General features: G+C 39.9%; 2 protein-coding genes across 2 annotated transcripts; one reads left to right on the top strand and one right to left on the bottom strand.

Annotated features, from left to right (window-relative positions):
• Nucleotides 1-2650: 2650 nt before the first annotated feature.
• On the bottom strand, nt 2651-8230 carry RMI1 (RecQ mediated genome instability 1). Its single transcript, XM_028311576.1, has 7 exons — nt 8052-8230; nt 7776-7972; nt 7381-7477; nt 6448-6560; nt 4541-4681; nt 3096-3772; nt 2651-2833 (listed from the first exon to the last, which is right to left on the bottom strand). Exons 1-7 carry the CDS (start codon nt 8132-8134, stop codon nt 2678-2680), a joined length of 1464 nt encoding a protein of 487 aa, XP_028167377.1. The 5' UTR covers nt 8135-8230; the 3' UTR covers nt 2651-2677.
• Nucleotides 8231-8516: 286 nt separating this feature from the next.
• On the top strand, nt 8517-27329 carry LOC114357781 (macoilin). Its single transcript, XM_028311559.1, has 14 exons — nt 8517-8782; nt 9688-9829; nt 10315-10441; nt 11194-11378; nt 13949-14059; nt 14867-15001; nt 15495-15612; nt 17174-17296; nt 17745-17929; nt 19168-19367; nt 21726-21851; nt 23483-23621; nt 25964-26159; nt 27024-27329. The coding sequence occupies exons 1-14, from the start codon at nt 8703-8705 to the stop codon at nt 27155-27157; spliced, it is 2001 nt and encodes a 666-aa protein (XP_028167360.1). The 5' UTR covers nt 8517-8702; the 3' UTR covers nt 27158-27329.
• The last annotated feature ends 330 nt before the right edge of the window (nt 27330-27659 follow it).

Consider the following 27659-nt stretch of genomic DNA (forward strand, 5'->3'; position numbering starts at 1 on the left):
CTATTGGGGAAAATACTTCTAATTATTGCCCAAATATTATACATAAAAATCAGATTTAATGGTATAACATTGGTAGAATTACAGTCTATTGAATATACAGAAAAAGCCACCGTAAAAGTTAGATTTACGTTACACTATAAAATCTGATTTTTATGTATAACTAGCTTTCCGCCCGCGGCTTCGCCCGCGTGGAATTTTGTCTGTCACAGAAAAACTTTATCGCGCGCGTCCCTGTTTCAAAAACCGGGATAAAAACTATCCTATGTTCTTTCCCGGGACTCAAACTATCTCTATGCCAAATTTCATCAAAATCGGTTGCGAGGTTTAAGCGGGAAAGCGTAACAGACAGACAGACAGACAGAGTTACTTTCGCATTTATAATATTAGTTGGGATACTTGGGCAATTACTAGAAGTATTTTCCCCAAAAGCCAGACAGTTTTGACAGTTCCAACTCCTTGCCAGACAGTTTTTTTAGGATAGCTCCCAAAGCCACCACGACCCAAACTCCATAATTTACCAACATTATATCCTATATTGGGAGCATACGCTGACAAACTTTCAGCTTTTATAAAATGACGTAGGTCTGGCGTTCACTAGCTCTTAGTCTAAGAGTACCGATCTCAGCAAACCTCTAACATTATTTACATGCAGTATTTTTGCGGCAATTATAACACTGAATGCCTGTTAAAGCTTCTGTAGTGAAAAATAACGTCTAGCTAAGTTATTTATTGTCTTGTGGTGTCTATCATTTAGGTCGATTTGACAACGCATCTTTTGTACTCTGATGGTAATTGTAATACAGTATGTCCAATAGGAAATGTCCAAAATGAAGCAATATTATCAATAGACACAAGTGCCTGCATATCTGCCACCGGACTACCAGTTTATGGAGTTAAGCTTCAACCATACAAATGCGTGCTATCATAGGCCAATGACAGGTCGCGCGACCCATGACACTCCACGCGACCTGTCATTGGCCTATGATCGCGCCGGCGCGTGGCGATCAGCACGCGTTGGTGTGTTTGAAGCATTAGTCAGTATTCTTTGTCATACACGCTAGTTTGCAGCCTTAAGCAAAATAACGAATAGACTCGCTAGTTTTTAAATCAATATGTAAACGGCAGTCTTTTTTGTTACTTCACCCATTATTCGTCGATCAGCCATCCTTGATATTTTCGATCACCCTTGTGAAGTCAGAAACATCTGATAATCTTCATTTTCCATTTCATTCAACCAGATACGAGAGTTAGGAGGAGAGTGGTCTCCCCTTCAATTAAGTTGAAAATATGTCCCATGTAAAGATATAGAAACACGTAACTTTCTTATAAAGTATGTACAGATTGGACGCATCGTACCACGCAACAAATTAAGTTTTGTTGCGGACTACCGACGTCGACGTCCATTGGATGCGCGGACGCAACCTTTTAACCGTATTTATTGTACATTGCGATTATGTGTATCTTTTATAATGTTATATTCACGCATACAAGTCATACACATTACTCGTATTAAGTTGTACATACATACTATTATTTATTTTTTAATATACCACGAAGTCCCGAATTATTTTTTTCCTATTCACGTAAAGGAGAACCGGACTTGTTTTTTTATTAGTTTCGAAATTCGGAACAATGTAGATTTTAATGTTTTCGACATATGTTTCTAGAGACCTAATTATTTCAATTGAACTAAGTTTAATTATGTATCAGTTATACATTGGAGTGCTCAATTTAGTTATGCTTTGTACGCGTGTAACTAATGTGTTGTTCTGGTGGCGACCGCAGACTGATATTGTACCGTTCATCTTCATAAAACAGCATAGATCTATTTGTCTCTATCACTCGCTCTAGAAAACATGCATGAGCGAGGGAGTCGGCTATTTAATATTGTCTCACACTGCGGTCGCTCGGAACCACGCCTTATGGTTGTGTTGGTGTTACTAACACTGGATACATATTTAATTTTTCTCCTATATTCAATGCTTTTCTTTTGTATTTAAATATGGCTGGTCCAGTGTTAGGTCTGGTTCTACGTGGGGAGTTTCGCGTTGTTTTTAAAACCTATTTTGTAATCTTGTATCGTTATCGGTAATTCTTACTGTTTTTCGTCCCTTTCTGTCTAGTAGGGTAGTTTAGAGACACTACAATGTCAACTAAAGTATGTCGCTTCGTGTTTCGTACAACGTGACGCTCCCCGCGTAGGTTGTAGGGCAATATTATGTTATTAAGAAGTAATATTGTTTTTAATGTTTGCATTTGTCAGAACTAGGACCGTCTTTACCGTTAGTTAGCCTGTGTTAATTATATTTTATTATTATTATGAGATAAATTTTGTACATTGAACTCCACACTATTATTGCGTTATGAACAGGTGTATTTAAAATAAACATAGTTGTAAACTATCTTGGTGTTTTAATGTTAATGTAGAGACCCATAAAATATCTTAACTGACTGTAGAAAAAATTCTTAGGGGGCAAATTTTCTTCTGCCAAAACCAAATTCTGGAAACCAACTTCAGTCGATTGGATTATATGTATGATATGAGTTCTTTTTTTGCAATTTTTAGTTATAAAATACCTCAGTCATCTTGCAAGATGTAATGAAGTTTCCTATAGACTACAAAAGGGGGGTAAATGAATTAAGAAAGTGATATTTTATAACAAAATCATCTTTAATGCTATAAAACAGATTCGTAACTTTTAACTCTTTTACTTAGCAAATCGACGTGAGATTCTTCAAAAGGCACAAGAGCGGTGATTTTAGGCACTTCTAGGATTGTCAGCTCTATTATACAGTACAACACTTGTAAGGTATCCTTGGCTTTCTGTAGTGCCTGCAACAAAAAAAAATCAACATCAATGTCTTCATCATCATCATCATCATTTCAGCCACAGGACATCTACTGCTGAACATAGGCCTCCCCCAATGACTTCCACATCGCACGGTTGGTAGCGGCCTGCATCCAGCGCCTTCCTGCTACCTTTATCAGGTCGTCGGTCCACCTTGTGGGTGGACGTCCCACATCAATTTCTTAATAAGAAATAATGAACTGAGAATTAATGCAATTTTAAAACAGAAACGCAAAGAATACTTACAGAAACAGCCTTTTCTTTGAGCGCTGGATTGGACGCCATTTTCTTTTTCAAATCGTTCATCTCCTGAGGCGTGAACCCGACTAGTTTGGATAGAACATCGCTCGTGAAATCTACGTCTATATTTCCTGTGCCATCTATGAGAGTGCATTTCAGACTCCACCCATCTTTGCCCACTGACAACTTGGATAGAAGCTTCATAATCTGAGCCTTCACTTTGAATACTCTTCCCACTTTATCACTGTGTTTCATGTCATTGATTTGCTTGATATAAACGAACGGTTCTGAAGACGCCTTTACGGGACCTTTAGCAGTTTGAGCGTCAAACTGAGCTTCCATTTCTTTCAAATAGTCCTCATCTTCGTCTAAAAAGTCGTTATCATCAGGGTAGTCATCGGGATTGTTGACGACTTCTGTTTTTAATTTCTTCTCTGGCTTCAGATCTAAATGTGTTAGCTGCCTTTTGCCAGGGTTGGTAGAGAACTCAGCTTCTATAGCGGCTATGTGATCCAGGTCAATGTCGTCGTCGGCTATGGTACTTGCTACTTGGAGGCTGGTGACCCTGGCCACTGGGCGGGAGTCATCGACTTGTCTTGCTGGTGGCATTTGAGTGTGCGGTGTTGGGATGTTGGTGTTCCGTGGATGAGATATTGTGGTGTTGAGGTCTGCTCCGTCCGTTTCTGGAAAAAGTTACGAAATGTACGTTATTTTCATGCTTGGTTTTAACGGTTTTAATTTACATTGACGACAAATTTTTACTCCCGTGTGTTCGTTTTTTGTGTTTAGCGTTTTGAAAAATAGCAGACGAAAAGAAATTACACCTAACCCTGTGCAATGGTCACACTATTGTGGACTATAGTCCAGGGCTAAGTTCGCCGACGCGCGTAGAGGCGACCATTGAGCGACCATCTCAAGATCTTACCCGTCACTATCACTCGATAGTTTCGCGATGCCTCGTTTATCAGTCATCTAGGACAACGGGTCAACCTTGATTGTGCTGCCGTCTTCTTCTTCTTCTTCTTTTTTGATGATGTTGGCAATACACGTCGACGTCGACTTGATTTTTGCCATTTTCAAGTTTATAAGTGATACGAGTTACAAAATGAGATCAAGTAATGATATAATGAAGGATGATAGATGATACCCCTTCCCACCCTTTGAGTCTCAGTAAAGTTGTGGTGCTTTACTGAGACCTCCTATGGACAACTTGAGAGAACCAGAAGAATCACGATGCACTGTTTTGCTTCACTCGCCCACACTCATGCACGTTCACGAACACTCAATGGTTAATAACCCACCATTATTACACATTAATAGTCGCCTAAACACGAATTTGAGGAAATAAAACAAAACCGCTAACATGACGCTTCAGATTCCCGCCAAGAAGTCCCGTGCTGCCGTCTTCAGTAGATTCTGCTCAGGGTTATGAAAAACGTCAAATATCCTACCTTGAGTAATGGGCAGGCCAAGTTTGGAAGACAGCATGCCAGCTAGAGAGTGGGACACGGCGATCTCTTGCACCTCCCCGCCGAGGAGCTCTATAGAACTCTCAGTCAGCAGCAGGACGCCACGACGACATTCTACGGGTCCTGTGAAAAGAATACGAGAAGTAATGTTTAACAGACATTGTGGCCAGCAAAACTACATGATGGTTATCATATCCCTAAATATAGGAAAACAGGTTACGACTTTGAAATTAAAGGACAATCATGAAATGAAGTGAAAAATGAAATTTTTATTTTCAATGAGGATCAGTACTGTTGTAGAAAATTCAATAAAACTAGTATCTACGTTAATCTTTAAGACATAAGAAAGATATATCTTTTTGAATTATCCAAATCGGACCATTACTTACGAAGATATTAAGTAATAAACATAGGCCGTTTTTGCCGCTAAAAGTCAACGTACGCAAGGCCGCGTGACGTCATTATATCCGAATCGAGCGCAGCCGGCGTACTAATGGGATGGAAAATATTTTTTTCCGGCTAAACTATCAGTTTTAGAAAAAAACTTTTAATAACATTTATTCTTCAAAATAAAGTAACCTATCGACCAGTAATTTTTAAAAATAAAAATTCATAACCAGTTTCTAGGGCTGGGGGGAGGGGCTAGCCTTACCCAGCTTATGGCCTGGGGAGGGGGGGCGGTCTAGTCATACCCAGTTTCTGGCATTTCTGGCATGGGGGGGGGGTTCCTGCAGCAGCTGGCCCGCCCATGGGAACGGCGAATAGATAGGTAGGTGCGTAGGTTTAACTCAAAAAAACTAAATAACAGGTAGGTATTAAGTAGTGATGAAACGGATAGTTGTTTGGCCGGATACCGGATATCCGGCCACTAATTTAGGCCGGATATCCGGCCTACCGGATAGTTACCGGATATCCGTTTCATCTCTAGTATTAAGTGTACATCGAAATGATTTTCATAGCAATGTCATATTGTTAGAAGTTATACCTTATTGTTAGAAGTAAATAAATTAATACTTATACATTTTTATATTTTACTTGGAAGAAGATATGACTCTAACAACACTTATGTACACTTTATTTGAATAAATCGCCAACAAAACCAAATATACCACCACGGAGACCCCAATCGCGTCTCTGCGTTCCATTGAATCGTATGAGCGTATGGATTTTTTGCGTTATTTTTCACAATTTCCATTTTTAAAAATTACCTATCGATAGCTTACTTTATTCTGATGAATAAATGTCATTACAAGTTTTTCTCTAAAACTGATAATTTGGCTAGAAAACGGAGACCCCAATCGCGTCTCTGCGTTCCATTGAATCGTATGAGCGTATGGATTTTTTGCGTTATTTTTCACAATTTCCATTTTTAAAAATTACCTATCGATAGCTTACTTTATTCTGATGAATAAATGTCATTACAAGTTTTTCTCTAAAACTGATAATTTGGCTAGAAAAAAATTTTTTCTATCCACGCAGTACGCCGGCAGCGTTCGGATCGGATATAATGACGTCATCGTCCCCGCGCCGGGCGGTCAGTGAACTTTTTTAGTAATTTGGCCATAACTTCGTCAATTTTTGTCGTAGAACAAAAATTTTTGCACTGTGTATTAAGGATTTCTTAGCCCTATAAATCTGCATTCACAGCTAAAAATCGAAATGATCCTCATTGATATCTTTCTTAGTATTTAAATAAAAAATAAGTCTCCAGAAAGTGGATACAATAGGTAGGTATAAAAATTAATCTGTATCAAATTCACATGGCAGGGTAGAGAAGCAGATGTAAACCAGAGTATAATTGGTATAATGATGAGTCTTAAACAGAAAAATAAGTTAACTTCATCTACTCATAGATATGCAACAGAAAATGTTGTCATTTTAATGTTTACCTTTTATAAGTACTTTGCAGCCTGGTGTGATATCACAGGAGAGGTTCCTCATGGGCTTATACTCTATGCCTGATATCTCTTGAACACCATCAGTGAGATACAACTTAATCATCCTGGAAAGATAAATTGTGTTTCATCTTTTTAAACCTTTCATAAGTCTCCCTAATGAGTGTAAATTGACTAATGGTTTATTCCTGTTGTCCACTAGCCTGCGGACATGTTCTTTAACTGCCACTGGGGGGGGCAATGGGAATAAGCCTTAAATGTTATTTAACTGCCACTGGTGGGGACAATGGGAAAAACTATTTATTATTCGGCATGTGACGATGCACAGCATCTGGTGAGAGATGCGTCTACTTCCGGTGTAGTTTTTTTTACCATTTTATACCTTAAATGACGTCATTTCCGCAATTATTTAATAGGAATTGATTTGACTTACTTCCGTTTGCCGCCATTTTAGTCACCTGGGGGCGAGCTTGCTCGGAGTTCTTCATAGTCTAATCTAGTTCTGTTACAGAAACTCGAAAACTTTCATCACATAGCGCCATTGGTAAGTAGTCACCAGGAGCTAATAAACAAGTCTCTCACCAGATGCTGTGCATCGTCACATGCCGAATAATAGTACAAGTTTTACAAAACAATAAAACTTGTATTATTGAGCAGAGACGATGCACAGCATCCCAAGAAGGCCTCCTGGTGAGCTCTCTATGAAGAACTCCGAGCAAGCTCGCCCCCAGGTGACTAAAATGGCGGCAAACGGAAGTAAGTCAAATCAATTCCTATTAAATAATTGCGGAAATGACGTCATTTAAGGTATAAAATGGTAAAAAAAACTACACCGGAAGTAGACGCATCTCTCACCAGATGCTGTGCATCGTCTCTGCTCAATAATACAAGTTTTATTGTTTTGTAAAACTTGTACTATTCATTTACCTGTGGTTTGGTATTTTATCATCAAACTTGGTTGTGGCATCAATGTTCTCTGTGTTCACCTTTTGCAACTTCAGATATTGCTGATAAGCTGGGGTTCCTGTAACCATTAAATATTATATAAAAAGACTAACACAAATCAAACTTATTTGTACTCTTAAATGATGAGTGAAACTACACTAAATTGAGCTTTTTTAAACTATGACCTTATTTCTATTAACCTTTATTCTGTAAAACTTTAACCTTTTACAGAATCCTGTCAAAGAAACTACATTTTAATATAAGCAAGTCCATCATTGGTAGATTTAAGGACTGGTTTCTATACTTGGTTCTAATCAATTTGGTCAAGACAAATCAAACTCAAGGCATTGTAGAATTATTAAATAATAAATAATTACCTATATCTACAGCAGCGTTGATCTGCAGCACGAACCTGTCTGACAGTACAGTCTTAACCCTCTCTTTAAGATTGGGGGGCAAAGACCCCGGACAAATTTCTTTCAGATCATTCAACAACCATTGCTCCTTAGCCAAGTTCTTTATATCTGCTTCAGAGTAATTATTGCTACTGTCTTCTGTCAAGAATTCTACACATCTGAAATATAATTAATATTTATTATACTTAGATCTTGATGAAATTAATTTTATTTACAATGTTTTTGAGACTACTGTACCCCGTTAGCCATTCTTCTTCTACACGCATACAATGCGAAGCCAGATACTGACGAACTGAGTTTATAAGATTGTTAGAAGTCATTTTTCGTGCATCAACAAATTATTCATAGTTTAATTATTTACATCAGTTTTTATTTATTAAAATCCGTGATAATTTTCTCTTTCCCACTATTTACAAAAAAAAATACAGCTGTTTCTGCAAATGTCAAAGTGACGTTATTTTTTTTAATGGCAAAGGTCATCAGGCAAAATACTAAACTCAAATGAGCTACGGTTATCGACCGAGCTAAACGTTGTTCTTCATTTTATAGAAAAACTGGAAAATGAAGCAAACATCATAAAACATTGCAAAACATCATGATGAAACTCCATAAATCATGAACTTGACCATTTAACATCCACTCACATTCGATTATGACATGTAGACCTACCTTAATAGTAGAATTTTATTATTTATTATGGCAACACTGAAGTGAACGCAGAAAAAGCTTGCCGATATTTTCTTCCATCTCCCTCAGTAAATTCTCAATAGGCTGATTGACAACAAAAGGCAGTACTTTGAGGAGCATTGTTGTTACCAATGATTCTCTGTAAATAAGTGTTCTGTATCGAGAGCCTGTAAAAGTAATTTACACCGTGGAGGAAAAAATATGAAGAGACGGAATGCCGAAAGTGGCAAGATGCGGCGCCCCCTAAAGCGCACAAAAATCACCGAAGGAATGTATGGAAAGTGAGTGTACACCGTTTCTGTCGTTATTAACTAAATCTACGAAGTTTCTTGTGCATGCCGAGTGTAATTAAGTGCAATAAAGTTATGTGTGAAAGGCATGTCATGATATTTTTTGTGTGGGTAGAAGTACCATCTGGTTTTGATTATGGTTACGTTAGTAAGTGTGCGGTGACAAAAAACGTGAAAGACCTTAGAGAAACACATGTTTTTCTCGTTCATTTCGCGCTTAGAATCGTGGTGCACGTGTTTCCCTCCGTTTTCCCACGAGCAAGGCGGCAAATCGCTCGCACCGTTTGTTGATGAAGTTTGTATGGGGTCGTCTCACAGGTGGTCAGATAAAAGACAGCCTTGGCAATGAAGCGACCACTTCATTGCGGTATATTCGATTTCATGGCCTAATTAGTCAGTAATACATTTAATTTACTTGCCAAAACAATATAATAATCTCGGGGTGTTTGTCAACAAAAATATTGTTGATAGTGCTCAAAACACTTTTCCTAGACATCAATACCCAAAATAATAAATCGGATAGTTCAATCTTACCAGAGGTGGAATTGTGTGAAGCAATCGTTATCATTTGACAGTTCATAACGTACAATTATTCTGTCAAACGCTTTGTTTAACTGACTTTATTGTAAGAATAAGAATAAGAAATTTATTCATAATGTTCATTACATCTCAAATTTTCAATATTATATTTTCTTATTAATAATAAACAATTGCAGTATTAATAAGAAAGAAATACACATCATGTCCAAATAAATTAATAATACAAATAAAATTAATGTCAATTAAATGTCAACATAAATTGTGGGGTACGTTATGAACTGTCAAATGATTACGATTGCTTTACACAATTCCACCTCAGATTCATGTAAATTTTCAAATCCTTATTACTTTTTCAGTTCATTGGTGTACCTAAAGTTTGTGATGCTGTGGGCGACGGTAGTGATGGCCGACTACATGCTGGAGTTCAGATTTGAGTTTCTGTGGCCGTTCTGGATGATGCTGCGATCAGTGTACGACTCATTCAAATATCAAGGGCTTGTAAGTTGGTTTTACTACTTTGTTTTTTTTTAAATTGTTTATTTTAATTTATTCTTATTGTATACATAGACATTCGGGAATACTGGGAGAGCATGTGTGCTCCTCCAAAATCCTATTACACAAAAATTTGTAAAACTATATTGTAATACAATCTACTTGTTTGCTTCAATAACAAAAATATAGATAGCTGGAAGCTTCAGTTAAAGTGAAGTCAATGAAACAAGTAATTTTTATCTAAAATACCGTAATAAATGTTTCCATCTACTAATCATGAATAAGATAATAAGAAGTTACCTTTAACATTAAATGTTATTTCAAATTGGCAATTTGAGTGGTTTGGATCAATTGACTATAATTTTTAAGCTCATTTGCAAAATTTTACTTGAAGTAAACAATTAATTAGTATTATGTGGTGTCGTTTGAACCTACCAAAGCACTTGTGTACATGTTACTAGTTTACACAGCATGAATTTTATTTGTTTCAGGCATTTTCAGTGTTTTTCATATGCATTGCCCTGACTTCCGACATGATATGTTATTTCTTCATACCTCTGCAGTACATATTTTTTGCTGCAAGTACCTATGTTTGGGTACAGTACACATGGTATACATGTAAGTATTATTCTTAAAATTATTATAGTTTCTTAGAATACTTTCAAAATAGAACAAAAATAAAAATTGCAGTTATTTTTTGTGTTTTGCTTGGGATTTTGGTAGATCCTTCCAAGGTTCATCTACTGCCAGTTTGGGCTGTTCTCAAATTCCACAGACAACTAATTTAATTCGTGAGAAAGTTTAAAATCTTATGAAAAAAAAACTATCGTAGATAAATTATTATCATAAAAGTTGATAAAATGCCTGCCTAGCTGGATGCGCGCCAAGTTATAATTCTATCATCGATTTTAGACGACAAATCTATGGGCTTATCATCCCAAATCGATAAAATGCAACACGACGACATACATTGACGCGCATCCTAGGCTAGCTGGGCAAAGCTTGGCGCGCATCATAGCCCTACTGGTTTGGGTTTGGTGACCCTACTTCTAGGTTCCACCCTTTTGGCAAGTCCACCCACTGGGCGTTCCCATCGGTCAATGGGTATGCGCAAAGCATTTCCCGACGTTAAATAATATGGTAAAGTCAGCGTCAAATAGTTGCCACCCAAAGTGGCCAAAATTTTACTATACGACCTTATTCCAACTGTAACAACGACGTGATGCGGACTTTTTGGCGAACTTTGACCCTGACTCTACTATATTTTTGGGAATTTTTCCCACTGGCCGTTGGGGACGCGCAGAGTGGGTGGGACTCTCCCCGCCATAAGTTCGGAGCCTACCCTACTTGAACAAGCAATTGTTTGGCAGTCGCAGACAAAGGGCTCTGTTTGCCCACGGTGGCGGTGTGCTGCCTCGTGCTGTGGATCGAGGGCGCGCTGCGTATTGAGCGCGTGGGCGTGGGAGTGGGGCTGGGCGTGGGCGCCGGGCTGTGTCGGCCGCTAGCAGCTCATGCAGTGGGATACCCGGCTGTCACGCTCGGGTTCGGAGTTAAGGTATGAAAATAATAATAATAAGCCTTTTATTTCCGAACATTTTTACATTTTACATTTAACACTCTGAATTTAGGATAACACTTATATAAACAAATACTTCACTTAAAAAAACTTTCACAAAATGTCTAAAATTTTGGTGTGCTTATTGACAAAGGCCTCCTCCAAGTCCTTCCATTGCCTTCTGTCCTCCGCCACTCTCATCCATAGAGGTCCTGCGGTCAACCTCAAAGGTATGAAAATACTGTGATTGAAATGTCTACTTTTCTCAGACTCAGACTGTCTTTCCCGAAGACTATAATCCGGGCCTTTTCAAGGCAAGAGTGAATAGGCACTTAGTCATCCTAGACTGCATCCCACGTAACTCCAGGTGCGATTGTGGTCAAATACCTGCCTTGTTATGCATATAAAAAAAAAAACAAGGCTACGGTCTCCTATTAAGCGCTATACGCGGCGTACGACGTCAGCATCAGGTCCGCTTTCCACCAGGGCGGAGCAGAGCGGAGAAGTGTTTTGAAAAACCAATCAGAGGTTTAATTGTGTAAAGCAATCGTTATCATTTGACAGTTCATAACATACGATTATTCTGTCAAACGCTTACTTACGCGTACGGAACTGTCAAATGATTACGATTGCTTTACACAATTCCACCTCTGATTTATTTATTTATTTATTTAATTATTTCCACTATTCATTAAACAAATTCTATAGAAAAGTTTGATGGCTCGACACTTCTCCGCTCCGGCTTGGTGGAAACCGGGCCTCAAACGTTCTTCCGACATCCATACGACTACGTCTGAAAGAGACCACACATTCCTATAGTAAATATTTTTACTCGGCCTACGGCGTGACTACCACAGCCTTAGCAATCTTGTGACTGTCTGTTTGTCAACTAACAAGAAGAATTAATGAAATATTTTCAAAGTTGTTCAGTCATTATCATTGACGTGATGTTCAAAATACTCATTTCATTTTGATGTGAAAGTTGTTTTTATCACTTTAATTTTTTCAAATGATTCTGATAACAATTAGTGCAGCATACAACTTCTAATTAGAAAACAATTTTTTGTCGATTAGTCAGTGTGATTTACGGAAGATTTCACACTAAAATAATAGCGTAGTTTTTCTATTTTGCCTGATATAAAATATGTGGGAACATAAGTCAGGCAGAACTTTTTCAAATAAATACAACCGAATATGATCTCTTGCGAAAGGTTACGCAGGAGATGGATATGAGTAGCAAAATACTTACTCATATCCATCCATGAATATTGCGCATATTGGAGAGAACCTATCCAGCAGTGGACAACTCTAAGCTGAAGCTGATGATGACAAAAATAAAGTAAATTATATGCAATATAGCTGAAGCGACAATAGCCCATTTTGTGTCAGAGTCGGGTCAGGTCCGAAGAAAACAGGTTCGATTCCCGCCGCGCCTCTGTATTATAGTGAAACCACACGTAAAATAATCATTTTACTCGTAAAACAAGCACTATTATTTAAAAAACGTAAAACTTTCCGGATCGCGTATCGGAAAACGCAGCGTGGGATGTCCACCCACGAGGTGGACCGACGACATTGTAAAGGTAGCAGGAAGGCGCTGGACACAGGCCGCTACCAACCTTTTTTTTTTTATTATTTTCTATAATAATATTTTGACGTTCGTAAGTGCCACTTGTAGTCTAAACTGAATAAATATTTTTGATTTTGATTTGATTTTTTGAACCTGGCAATATGGAAAGCATTGGGGGAGGCCTATGTTTAGCAGTGGACACCCTATGGCTGAGATGATGATGATAATGAAAACTTTCTCCATAATGCGTGTCAGCTAGCCCCTAAGGCAGAGGTTCCCAAAGGGGTGGGCGCGCCCCCCAGGGGAGACGCTAAGACTTTTAAAGGGGGGCGCGGGCCATCTGTGTAGTTAAGTAATAAAAAACCTGCGACCGCTAAGAGAATACATTCCAGACTGCTCGATACGACCAATAAATAATTTGGACTAGATATTGTGGAACACGGAATCCTCTGAAGCCGGCCGAAGGGTTGATTGATCGGGAAACAAGCACACAGTGGTCCTTTAGTTTCTTCAGAGGTCCTTCGAGCCGGATAGGGGTCTTTGTGGAAATCCTTGTGTGAGGCCTTTGTCCAGCAGTGGACGTGTTTGGGCTGAAATGAACGAACGAACGAATGGGGGGCGCGTCTCCAATAAGTTAGGGAACCCTTGCCCTAAGGCTTCACTTTAGTTACCCCGGCTGACGTGTTGTGGCTTGCAGTCGTACGTGAGCCATCGGCTTAAAACTTCCTCCATAATGCGTGTCAACCAGCCCCTAAGGCTTCACTATAAACACCGGCTGACGTGTTGTGGCTTGCAGTCGTACGTGAGCCACCGGCTTTAAATTTCCTCCATAATGCGTGTCAGCTAGCCCCTAAGGCTTCACTATAGACCTTGACTGACGGCGTGTTGTGGCTTGCAGTCTTACGTGAGCCACCGGCTTAAAATTTCCTCCATAATGCGTGTCAGCTAGCCCCTAAGGCTTCACTATAGACCTTGACTGACGGCGTGTTGTGGCTTGCAGTCTTACGTGAGCCACCGGCTGCGGCTGCGGCGGCAGCGGCGCGTGCGCGCGGAGAACGAGTTCTACTTCCAGCTCATGCGCGACGCGCTGCCCGAGCCCGCGCCCGACCAGGTGCGTCACTGGTTACCGCTCACTGATCACTGCTTGTAAAGCCCGGTCTGTGAGCACGTAGAATTTTGTCCAATGACCCCTAGCTATCCATCCTTATCGCTCGCGCGTAATGAGGGCTATTGTTTTAGCGCTCACCAGTTAGCGCCACTGTAGAGTAAGGTCCTGTCACTGGCTAGTAGACAGTGGCACCAACTGGTGAGCGCTAAAGTGGTAGGAGGACTATCGCATTTGCACTCATCAAGATGGCGCCACTGTAGAGTAAGGTCCTGTACTCCTGTCAATCGCCAGGGGTGCCAACTGTTAAGTATAAAAACGATAGCCCTCATTATATTGCTGTCGCGACTATGCGACTGGCACCCGCAGTGAGTGTGCGAGCGCGATAGCAAAATAATTACGCGCTAGCGATAAGGATGGGTAGCTTGGGGTCATTGGACAAAATTCTACGTACTCACAGACCAGACGTGTAGCTCGCTATTTACTGATAACTGGTCACCGCTTGTAGCTCGCTGATCATTGTTAACTGATCTCTGATTATTGCTTACTGTCACTGGCCACTGCTCACTATCCCTGGTCACTGGTCACTTATCACTGATCATCGCTCACTGATCAGTGCTACTCACTCATCTTTGTTCATGGTGTGCTTATGTTTTGTCGTAGTTGTAGATAAATATCTTATTCCACAATTTAGAAATCGTAGCGTAGCCTAATGTTTCTAGTTTTCTCCTTCATTATTTTAATATCGTAGCGTAGCCTAATGTTTCTAGTTTTCTTCTTCATTATTTTAATCTGCTTTTTGTGTTGTTGCAGCAACCTGTGGCCAGCCCGGCGCCGGCCAAGGAGGCGGAGTGCGAGAAAATGAACGGCTCCGTCAAGCGGCGCTGCGCCAAGGAGCAGAACGGGCACTGTCCCACGTCGCAGGAACACGCGCAACTACAGTTTAAGGTCAGTGCTACGAATTAACCATTAGGTGTTTGTATACCACGATTCTGGATTGTGGAATACGAATCCATCTTCTCAGCACTTGCCTATATTATTGTCCCGAAGCAGTGTTAGGGTTGGGATATTTAAAAGTGTTATTTGAGAGTGCATACAGAAATTAAATAATGAGTATTATAAGAATTCTCCAAAGCTGGCTGACGAGGGTTGGTCGGGAAAAAAACACGTCTTTATTCTTCGGAGGTCCTTCGAGCCGGATAGGATTCTGAGAATCCGTGTTCCCCAATCCAGGACCATTCGGAACATTAGCGTTACATTGTGCAATGTATTTAAGTGGTAACGAACGAAGGGTAGGTTAAGATCGCACTTTTAGTCCTTTCAGAAGACATAAAAACCAGAAACGTCGTTAATTCTAAGAAATTTCGGTTTAATCAACCAATCACTTACAATATAATATCGTCAATAATTAGTAGACTACATAAGCCCTTTCCCTCCACAGTTAGATAAGCTAGAGAAGCACTTGGCGGCGGCCACGGCGGCGTCGGCGCGGCCGCACGCGCAGACCAACGGCGCGCCGCCCGGCCCGCAGGCAGACGACGCGCAAACCAACGGGAAGGGTAAGTGAACGCACAGTGCATGGCTTGATCGTGACGTGACTCACCCATAGCACAGAATAATAACAAGTACTACGTACAGAAGTTTTACTTCGCGAAGGTATTTAAAAAAATGTATGCTCAATGTCATTAACAATATGGTGTAATTTAGCTTGTCTCAAGAGTCAAGCACCATTTTGTTAACAAACGCCGAAGCTATTCGCTGGGTGCGAAGTACTAGGTGGGGGGGACATAATCTATCGCAGCGCTCATGGTGGTCAAAAGTAGAAATAATGTTAGCTCTGTCATCAGATCTATCTGTCAATGGCAAAGCGATTCTACATAATACATTTTAATATCATTAATTAATCGCATGAAAAGGGTCCTACTGGGAACTTAAATAAAAGAGTGGACTGTATTTCGATAGGGCTGTTTTAATAGCCGTTTACAATTTGGAAATAACTAAACTATACAACGTGGTAGTACAAAAATGAGTCACAGTAGTTGTTGTGCACAGATGTTTGCCTTATGATGAGAGCGTGAATTATTGAACTCTGCCCTTGTTTTGTTCTTAATTCTTCTACATCTCGGACTTGTCCAGCCAATACCAACAACTTTCCTTTAAATACGGTTTGTGGTTGGAATTTGATATTGTAACTCTTACAAACCCGGTCTTCAAAACGATACTCATTTCGATCTGAAAACGATATTTAATTTATTACTAGCGATACAGAAACATTTAAATATATTTACTGTTATATAATGAAACCGTTAAAGTAGCTTTTTCTTTTTGTTTTACTGTAAAACTACAACTATAAATGAAGTAAACAAACCCTGACACAATCAAAATTAAACACACTTTTTGGACTTACCTCATTTGATTTGAATGACCAAAATGATTTCAAAACCTTTTTTCCACCCAAATAGTGGTATCACAACAATTTATTAGTTGAAAATATTTGTTATTTTATCATTTCGATATTTTTTCACAAATATACGACCTAAATGTCAATGTGACAGAGCCCACAAAGTTGTGGACGCTAGTTGGCGCTGTAATCGTGCACGGAGCCAATAAGGCTGACTTCGGTAAAATGATGTGACGTGAGGTGCCAAACTGCAGAAAATGGCGGAGCAAATACATGATTTAGCATGAATTATCATGAATAATATTTACTACTTATTTGCCTCTCAGTATCTTGAGGCAACTTAAAAAAGTACATTCTGTGTTTTTATTATTATTTAGGCAATTAAATACTGCACAGTATAGTACACTATTTCCTTTATTTTTTCCATCATACACAATAATACGCGTGCGTGAGTCAATGCTCGCTCGTATGTGACGCCTTGTCGAATAGTAATTCTGTCGGGGGCCATCGTGCGTGTTTTGTTTTCGATGTAAACTCGCGGAGATGAACAGGCCTGCCGTTACGATGTCCTACGGCCACCTCGCCTCCGTGACATAACCACAAAAAGTATGACCATGACGTGACAACAATACACGAGCGACGCGTGACTGACGTGATGCATTTTGTAGGTATATACTGTACACAAAATACCAAAACTAAATATTTTTTCTTATGTTCAGGTTGTGCAAAGTCGACAAAGTGTGAAAAGAAAGAGGCTAACACAATAAAAGAAGAAAAAAAGAAGAATAAAAACAAAGATAAAGATAAGGAAAGCAGTGATAGTAATAAGAGTACCGAACAGTGTAAGTTTTATTGGTTTTATGTAACACTAGCTTTCCGCCCGCGGCTTCGCGCGCGTGGACTACATTATCTACATATTTTACGGATACCCTATTTTTTTCCAAAATAAAATTTAGCCTATGTTACTCGTGGATAATGTAACATAGGCTAAATTTTATTTTGAATGGTGAAAGATTTTTTAAAAACGGTCCTGTAGTTTTTGAGCCTATTCATTACAACCAAACAAACAAACAAAGTTTTCCTCTTTATAATATTAGTGTAGAAAACGAGAATAACATTACTATGACGTCTCACAATGCGTGTGGACGCACAGGGTTACACACGATCCAATCACCGCGCTCTATTCATCGCTTTACGTTCGATTTGCTGCTTCACTTAAGCAAGCATCGTTTATGCATACGGGTGTAACTCTATAATTATTGTTTTTTTTAATCAATTTTATTTTTGCAGTGAAAGAACAAACTATAGTTAAAGAAGTAGAAAGTACAAAAGAAAGTGTAAAAAATAAAGAGTGCAATGGTTACAAAGAAAAAGAAAAAGAAAAGGACAAAGAAAAAGAAAGAGAGAAAGAAAAAGAGAAGGACAAAGAAAGGGAAAAAGAGAAAGAAAAGGACAAAGAACGGGAACGTGAATCGGTAAGTACATCCTTTGTATGCAAAAAGCCTTTTGTTTGTAAAATTGTCATAATGTGTTTGAATTTTATTTATTACTATAGTCTGGTCTGTGAGCACGTAGAATTTTGTCCAATGACCCCAAGCTACCCATCCTTATCGCTCGCGCGTAATTATATTGCTGTCGCGACTGGGCGACGGGCGGCCGCAGTGAGCGTGCGAGCGCAACAGCAACATAATTACGCGCGAGCGATAAGGGTGGGTAGCTTGGGGTCATTGGACAAAATTCTACGTGCTCGCAGACCAGACTATAGCTGTGCCTTGTGGTGTTACCCGTGGTAAAACATAGCCATGTGTTAACCCAGGTTGTCAGCTAACTCCATACCAAATTTTATTAAAATCGCTCCAGCTGTTAAGACGTGAAGAAGTAACAAACATACACATTACAAGCATTCGCCTTTATAATAATATTGGTGTGATCTTAGGATTCAATATTGAAATCATATCAGTGCGAAATCTTTTTATTTTTCCTGAGTCTCTGATCTCTCCAAATCCTAGTGTGTGTAGATCTTAGATAGCTGATGAGCATTCTTTTTCTATCTTCTCATATTTATCATCCGTTAAGCTAGCACCCATAACACAAGCATTAAATTGCTTACTTTGGGGCTAGCTGGTGCTGTGTGAAATTATCCAAAGATTTATTATTATTATTTGTAGAAGCAAACTAAGGTTATGCTATTTATGGATGTGTCCGCTCCCGCGCTCCCCTCCAGGCTCCTCGCTCATATACAACTTCAGACGTGTTATGTGCGCAGCAGATACGAGTATAGTCGATAGATGGCGTTAACAGGATGATTAATGTTTTTTATTTTCTCTTCTTTTATTTGTACATTTATATTTTCGTGTCAAATAAAGAAATAGAATAGAAATATTTATTTGTCTTTGAATAGGGTGTACAGGTTTTTCTATTCTATTAGTCGACCGTTTGGTGTAGTGGTTGGAAACGGACTACTATTCCGGAGGTAGCGGGTTCGATTCCCGCACAGTATTTGTGTGCATGAACATATTTGTTTGTATTGGACTGGGTGTTTTCTATGTATAATAAGTATGTATTTACAAAAAAAAAAGTATTTAAGTATTTAAGCTTTGCTTAGTTTGGGACTAGAAGCGCAGTGTAAAATGTTCAAGGATATTTATTATTATTATTTATTTATTCTTTTAGCTATTTTTTTCGGTTAATTTACATATCACTTGTCTTTTAGCGTGAATCCCGAGAAACAAAAGAGTCGCGTGAAGCGCGCTCCCTCTCGGAGGAGGTGCGGCGATTGCGGGCATCCGTTGCGAGCGCGCTGCGAGGCGAGGCCGAGGCGCGCCGCGCGCTGGCCGCGTGCGCCGCCGCCGACCGCCAGCGCCGCGCCGACCACCAGCAGCTGAAGCAGGCGCACGCCGCGCTGCAGCACAAGTGAGGCTCTNCATTTAAGGGGGTGCAGCGCGGACGAAAAACTACGATTTGATAGCCGAGCTAGCGGTGGCGCAACGAACTAACACGATCGCACACAAACTGCTTTACAGAGTAGAGACAAAAGAGACTCAACACAGAGTAAAAACACGTATTTTCACTAATTTTGCTAAGCAAAAAGTTAATTTATAATACGTAAAGGATGGTTAGGTATTATAATCAGGAATAAAGAAGATTTGATTTTTTGTTGGTATTGCTGCAAAAATTATTACACAATAAAAATCATAACTAACTGATTCTTCTGATGAACAAAGGCGTTAAATAGTTTCGTAAAAGAGTATTTTTCCTAAACGTTCAATTCAAATACTTAGGCAGTTAACGTAGCGTCTTTCCATTCTATACATGTTCAGAACGCAAGGGTGTGAAACTAATCGAGTACCTATAGTTTGGAAATAACTTTTTTTTACTAAACTCTTCCAAACTGTATGAGCAGTTAAGCAAATACCGCGTACCTATTTATTTATTTATTTATTTATTATTCATTATTGAGCATTTACATATTTGATCCAAATAGCGTCCTAAATCCTTTTTAGGTTTGTCTAGACACTATTGTTCTCTATACAAATAAAAACAAACGTTTTAGTATAAGCATTCACAACACTTTCAGATATACAAAATATTATTTTAGCGAGTGCGCACTACGATGACGAAAGACCTACTACTCTAAATAAAAATTTTATCAATTTATTTATTTAATCCTACCTAATCAGTTTATTTTGAAAAACCACTTATCCGCAAGAGTGTTTAAAATCTAGTTTTATATTATATAATATATTTAAGTAATACTCTTAAATGTAATTCCATATTTTACTGAATAAGTATCAAACTAACTTTTTAACACTCTTGTCAAGTGCAAGTGGTGTAGTATAGTTTGAAACGGAGACGCGAGCATCCACAATACAAATTAGACATGACCATATTCAGTATGCAAAATTCGTGTATACTTTGTAGTCGCAGATTTACGAAGAGATTTATTACCATAGAAAAAACAAATTACAAAATATACACGAGCAGTTTCCTACGGCTGNCCTTCCCTCTCTCTCTCTTCTTTCTTTTTCCTTTTCACTCCCCTTTATTTCTTCCTCTCTCTTTTCCCTTTCTTTCTCCTTCTCCCTTTTCTTTCTTCCCATCTCCCCTTTTATTATACTACTCTCTCCTTTCTTTCTCCCTCTCTCCCCTTTCTTTCTCCATTTCTCTACCCTTTCTTTCTCCCTCTCTCTCTCTCTCTTCCCTTTCTTTCTACCTCTCTCACTCTCTTTTCTTTCTCCCCCTCTCTTTATTCTTTCTCCCTCTCCCCTTTCTCCTTATTATCTCCCCTTTCTTTCTTCCTCACTCCCCTTTCTTTCTCACTCTCCCCCCTTTCATTCTCCTTCTCTCCCCCCTTTCTTTCTCCCAAAATCGGGCCGTAGTCCACTCAAAAAAACGGATGTCTATCCCTCTTCTTCCTATCTCCTATCTCTCTCTTGGAGAATGTTCTAGCCTTTGCAGCTGCTGACAGGCTAGTAGCGTACAACTAATAGTAAGATGGTTGGTTTGCCTGAAAAGATTTTCCACACATTCTTCCCAACACTTTTAAATAAAAAAATAAAAAAAATCATTTATTTCAGATATCCATCACCAATTCTTTGCTAAATCACATTCCACTGCTCATTGCGAGATTAGAAATGAATTGACTCTATTGGTGTTTGACAACAAACACACCGCTCACAGCAGCTTAGCACACTATAACCTGAGTAAATACAAATGAGTAGGTTATCTTCATAGAAACGCCGGTGCGTTTCTATGAAGATAACCTACTCATTGCGCGCCGCATACGTATTGGCGCGCTCACATACAAACCGAGTTCGGTAACTCGGTTTGTATGTGAGCGCGCCAATACGTATGCGGCGCGCACGCACGCACTGACAAAATTCGGCGCAACTCCCCGCTAAAAGACAATTGTTGCAATTTCTTACAAAACTTGCGCACAAAAAGCAAATCTAGTATGAAAATCATCAAACTTCTAATGCTCGTAACTCAGTTCAGACTGAGTTTAGAGGTATACATGCCATAGTAAGTTTGGTTTATTACACTATTTTGTAATCAAAAAACAAAGTTTGGTCGATGGCCGCGCGAAAAAAAAAAGACGCCACTTTCCATACAAAATCTGGCATTGCCATTTTGTCAGTGCGTGCGTGCGCGCCGCATACGTATTGGCGCGCTCACATACAAACCGCGCTCGGTGCATTTCTATGAAGATAACCTACTCATTTGTATTTACTCTGCTATAGCTGTGTTATCTAATACGTTGTTTCCTCGTAGAATGTCTGCGTGGCGCGGCAGCGAGCGCTCGACGGCGTCGCTGGAGCGGCGGCTGGGCGAGGAGCGGCGCGCGCGCTCGCACGTCGAGAGCCAGCTGCAGCGCCAGCGCAGCGCCCGCCAGGACAGGTGGGGATATATACAGGGTGTTAGGTAAATGGGTATATGAGCCGACACTAGCCCATGTTAACATGGTCATATAAATGGTATGGTGAAGTCAGAAATTTGATATCATCATTTTAATTTTTTTAATTTTCATACAAAATAAATTTTATAAATTCCGATTTAATATAAAAATTAAATCAAAATCAAAAATATTTATTCAGTTTAGACTACAAGTGGCACTTATGAACGTCAATAGAAAATATTAAAAAAAGAAAAGGTAGCCCTTATGGGGCACTTTACATGTCTCCTTATCTTTTGGGCCCTACCAGCGCTTCGAGACAAACATATGGCAAGTGCTGAGAAAAAACGCCGGAACAAACTCGGTCAACAAAATAATTAAAATGAAGATATCAATTTTCTGACTTCGCCATACCATTTATATGACCATGTTAACATGGGCTAGTGTCGGCTCATATACCCATTTACCTAACACCCTGTATATCTAATGCAATATAAAACGGGACTATTCCCACATCGTTCCCACCGCTGCAACTCCTGTGTAGCCAGGATCTACAGCTTGACTGCCAACAAAAACTCAACCAGTGAAGGTCAAGTGTCCCAGGGGAAAGTCCAACTGTCATTGGACCCGCAACGAAATTAATAGGAAGAACATAGGACAAGTTCGAAGTTAGCGTTCGACTTATGCAGTACAGCCCAAGCTGAAGAATCAATGGGCATTGCACATAGTACACAACTGACAGTCGATGGGGTAGCAAGGTTTTAGAGTGGAAGCCACGTATTGGAAAACGCAGCGTGGGACGTCCACCCACAAGGTGGACCGACGACCTCGTAAATGTAGCAAGATGAAGGCTCTCGATGCAGGCCTCTAGCAACCGGGCGATATGTAAATCATTGAAGGAGACTTATGCTTAGCAGTGGACGTCTTGTGGCTGAAATGATGATGATGACAACTCTTATTATAAAGAAGACACCAGTGTATAGCTTCATGTGCTGTCGTCAGTACTTTAAACTTAAAAATACCAAAGCTAACCTAACCTAACGAAAAACCAACAAGGGATGAGTAAAATGGAAACAGGTGGTGTCGAATGCCATCCGGGTGTCGAATGCCATCCGAATGACACTTGACAAGATGTCAAAGTCATTCGCCTTGGCACGGTATACCCGCGTCGGAACAACGTCGAGAAAGCGCAAATTTTAGCGGAGGCCCCTATATTGATTTTTTTTTTGCACTATTGGGCTTAGAAGTAAACAGCAACGACAAAACATCAATTGCAAGACTATCCCCATCGCAGCAAGCTGTAAGTCTCTACACTCATGTGTAACTCTTGTTAATAACTTCATTTTGTCTTCATCTTCTTTTCCCAGCCCTTTTTACCATTATTTGGGGTCGGCTCTCCTTATTCTGAGAAGCCAGGACAGTCAATCCCTGGATTGTCAATATATTCATTGTGTCTAACAATATTACTACCCTGACATAACATTGCAAAAAGAAATGCTGTGTATACCTGTAATTGAGGTCATATACGCATCATGTGTTATAAACCATGTTAAAATGTATGAACTGTATTATGTATGTGACTTTGTTGGTGTACCTAATAAATAAATAAATAATTATTTATAATATCCTTTATCAGCGGTGAATGTGAGAACTCGTGGTGCGCTTCGCGGCGGGCCGCGGCGGAGAGCGAGACAGCTACATTACGGCGCGACTTACAACGCGCGCGCGACGCCGCCACTGCGTTACAGAGGGATCTCAACCAAGCTACGGAGCAGGTGCGTGGGACAGTTCGAATGTATCTTAGCCTTGTTCAGATAGGGCAAACTGGGTCTATTCCACTTTGTTTGATCACCCAAGTATTCACACAAGACCGGTATTAGAATACCGGTCTTGTATAGATACAAGTCCAGTATAATCTGCGCCCGGCTCACGGTGTTCGGTTCGAGGTACCAACAAACTTTGTCGTACTTCTTTTAAAAACTACCCGACTTGCAAAATTATTCAGTTTGTTTATTGAATCATTCTTTAAGGGGGTGCAGCACGGACGAAAAACTACGATTTGATAGCCGAGCTAGCGGTGGCGCAACGAACTAACACGATCACACACAAACTGCTTTACAGAGTAGAGACAAAAGAGACTCAACACAGAGTAAAAACACGTATTTTCACTAATTTTGCTAAGCAAAAAGTGAATTTATAATACGTAAAGGATGGTAAGGTATTATAATCAGGAATAAAGAAGATTTGATTTTTTGTTGGTATTGCTGCAAAAATTCTTACACAATAAAAATCATAACTAATTGATTTCTGATGAACAATTTAATCAAAGGCGTTAAACAGTTTCGTAAAAGAGTATTTTTCCTAAACGTTCAATTCGAATACTTAGGCAGTTAACGTAGCGTCTTTTCTTTCTATACATGGTCAGAATGCAAGGGTGTGAAACTAATCGAGTACCTATAGTTTGGAAATAACTTTTTTTTACTAAACTCTTCCAAACTGTATGAGCAGTTACGCAAATACCGCGTACCTACTACTCTAAATAAAAAAATTATCAATTTATTTATTTAATCCTACCTAATCAGTTTATTTTTAAAAACCACTCATCCGCAAGGTTTAAGATCTGTTTAAAATCTAGTTTTATATTAATTCGATAAAATATATTTAAGTAATAACAAATAAAAATACTCTTAAATGTAATTCCATATTTTACTGAATTTTACTAAATAAGTATCAAACTAACTTTTTAACACTCTTGTCAAGCGTAAGTCGTGTAGTATAGTTTGAAACGGAGACGCGAGCATCCACAATACAAATTAGACACGACCGTATTCAGTATGCAAAATTNCGCAGAGCACTCGTGATTTAAAAATATGTCAATTTTAAGGATTCTGTGCAGGACCCCCTTAAAATATGAAGTTTACACTAAAAGCTTCATAATGTTTTTGCTTTATGTTAATCTTTTACAATTATTTATGTTAGCTAATAGTTTTGTTTATAAATTCAGTGTAGTTAAGCTTTGAGAGTTGTTTTTGGCCTGGTGAAGTGTTATCGCATTTAAGATGTAAGTTATACTGTATGGTATTGTTTTTATAGTGTAACTGTATAATATGTTTTGTGTAAATAAAGAATTTTGAAAAAAAAAATCACCCAAGTGATTAAAGTGGAATATACCAAAAATCGTGCGGTTGCAGAAAAGTTATCAAGCATCTGTAACGATCGAACCATAACGCAGAAACCGCGCGGTTAGCGCTGTATCTGAAAAAGGTTCAGGTATTTAATATTGTTGTTTGTTAGCAATAATAAAATAAATATAATTTCTGGCAAATTGCATTTTTTTGGTCCGTGAAATAAATAAATATGATAGAATTGGTGTCGATTTATTGTATGTATTGTCCATTAGTTAGATTATTGTTGTTTTGAAAGATAATATCAGTAATTTCGTTTTGGATTTTGGTATTTTGTTTTATAATGGGGGCGTCTTGACAGTTTATTTCTAAACGTTTAGTTCTTGTGCCAGTCGTTGTAAAATTCTTGGTTCTGTTTTTCGTCCAACAGTGGACGTGTTTATTTGAAACTACTTATTTTATTACAGGTTCGCAACCCAAAACTCTAAACCCACGAAAGACAAGACGAGTCGAACGCGTCGAGCGCAAACGGGCGCATCTCTCGATTTTCACCCATCTCTTTTATTTTAAAACAAACTAATTTTTATAAGATTTTAAACGTTCGCGTTCCATTTCAACTAAAATGTCGCGTTGAGACCTGTGTTTCTCTATTTTAGTTTATTGAGGGTTTTCGCGTATGAAAAATCCGCCAGATGGCAATACGTAGACGCGAGGTCCAAATGCTGCATGATTGGTTATTTTTCACATGACATTGACAGATATGTCAAAATCCACCAATCACGCAGCAGTCAGACCCCACATCCACGTCCCGCCATCTAGCGGATCTTTCATACGCGAAAACTGTCTTTTTTTTTAATTTGGGCATTTCGAATTTCAGAGAGAGCGCGGCGCTATCGGTTTACACGTTGCTCACTCCTATGTGATTTAGAATTTGAATTGTTGAAAGATTTTAGGTTGCTAACTATGTTTAACTGTCATTACTTTATTTACAGGTTCGCAACCTCGAAACCCGTGAGCGGCAAGACGAGTCGAACGCGTCAAGCGCGAACGGACGCATGGCCGGCGCGCTTACGGCGTTACACGAGCGCGCGGCGCACTTGGAGCGCGCGCTGTCGGCCGAGACGCGCGTCAAGCTCGACCTGCTCTCCGCGCTCGGCGACGCCAAGCGGCACATGCAGATACAGCAAGGTAGGCGTGGGTGTGACACGAGCCCTGTGTGACGTCACACTCGGCACATGTAGACACAAAAATGTAGGCCTATGAAGACAAAGTATTATATTCGTTCCTCGTTCCACCTCGTTCGTTCTTTCGTTTCAGCCGAAAGACGTCCACTGCTGGACAAAGGCCTCCCCCAAGGATTTCCACGAAGACCGATCCTGCGCCGCTAGCATTCAGGCACCTCCCGCGACCTTCACCAGATCGTCGGTCCACCTAGTGGGAGGCCTGCCCACGCTACGTCTTCTGGCTCGTGGTCGCCACTCAAGAACTTTCCTGCCCCAGCGGCCATCAACTATACGAGCTATGTGCCCCGCCCACTGCCACTTTATTTTAGCGATTCTGCGGGCTATGTCAGTCACTCTGGTTCTCCTACGGATCTCCTCATTTCTGATTCGATCACGCAGGGAAACTCCGAGCATAGCACGCTCCATCGCCCTTTGGGTGACCTGGAGCCTTCTTATGAGGCCCATAGTAAGCGACCACGTCTCAGCTCCGAATCACCACCTGCCCTTTCCTTATAGGTGTGACCTCCAAGGCTCTACTTGCCTCTCCCTAATAGGCCTGGATCACCAGATACGGGAGTGTATGGTGGCTTTTTAAAAGGCTGCGAGTGCTGATCAGGAAACGCGGATGAATGCTTGAGGCAACCACTGATAATGATGTCCCCAAGTTTCCGACTCATGTAGCTCACCAAAAGCACCCACAGGTTTTAGTGGGTAGACTACGCCCCTCTGGCAATCTTATGACTGTGATTTAAGATACAAAAATTTTGAAATTTTCAAGGTGCTGCCATTTGTCCGAACTCAAGCTATAAGATTATATTGTTTATTCCAGGGGTAATATCTCGACAAGAAAAAGAACTAGAGGAGCTAAAGGCTCAGCTGCTAGCGCTAGTGCCGCGCCTCCCGGCGCCGCTTGACCCCAACGCGTCCGTCTACACGCCGCAGCACCAGCTAAGCGGCGCGTAGGCACCAGCGGCCACCAGCTCACGCCCGGTATACAATAACACACCCGGTATACAATAACAGCACACCCGGTATACAATAACAGCACACCCGGTATACAATAACAACATTCGGTGTACAATAACAACACACCCGGTATACCAATAACACACTTGGTATACAATAACAGCACACCTGGTATACAATAACAACATTCGGTGTACAATAACAGCACACCCGGTATACAATAACAACACACCCGGTATACAATAACAACATTCGGTGTACAATAACAGCACACCGGTATACAATAACAACATTCGGTATACAATAACAACATTCGGTGTACAATAACAGCACACCTGGTATACAATAACAACATTCGGTGTACAATAACAGCACACCCGGTATACAATAACAACATTCGGTGTACAATAACAGCACACCCGGTATACAATAACAGCACACCTGGTATACAATAACAGCACACCTGGTATACAATAACAGCACACCTGGTATACAATAA

The sequence above is a fragment of the Ostrinia furnacalis genome, unplaced genomic scaffold, assembly GCF_004193835.3.
Source record: "Ostrinia furnacalis isolate ACB-3 unplaced genomic scaffold, ASM419383v2 OfSCF3352, whole genome shotgun sequence".
NCBI lineage: Eukaryota > Metazoa > Arthropoda > Insecta > Lepidoptera > Crambidae > Ostrinia > Ostrinia furnacalis.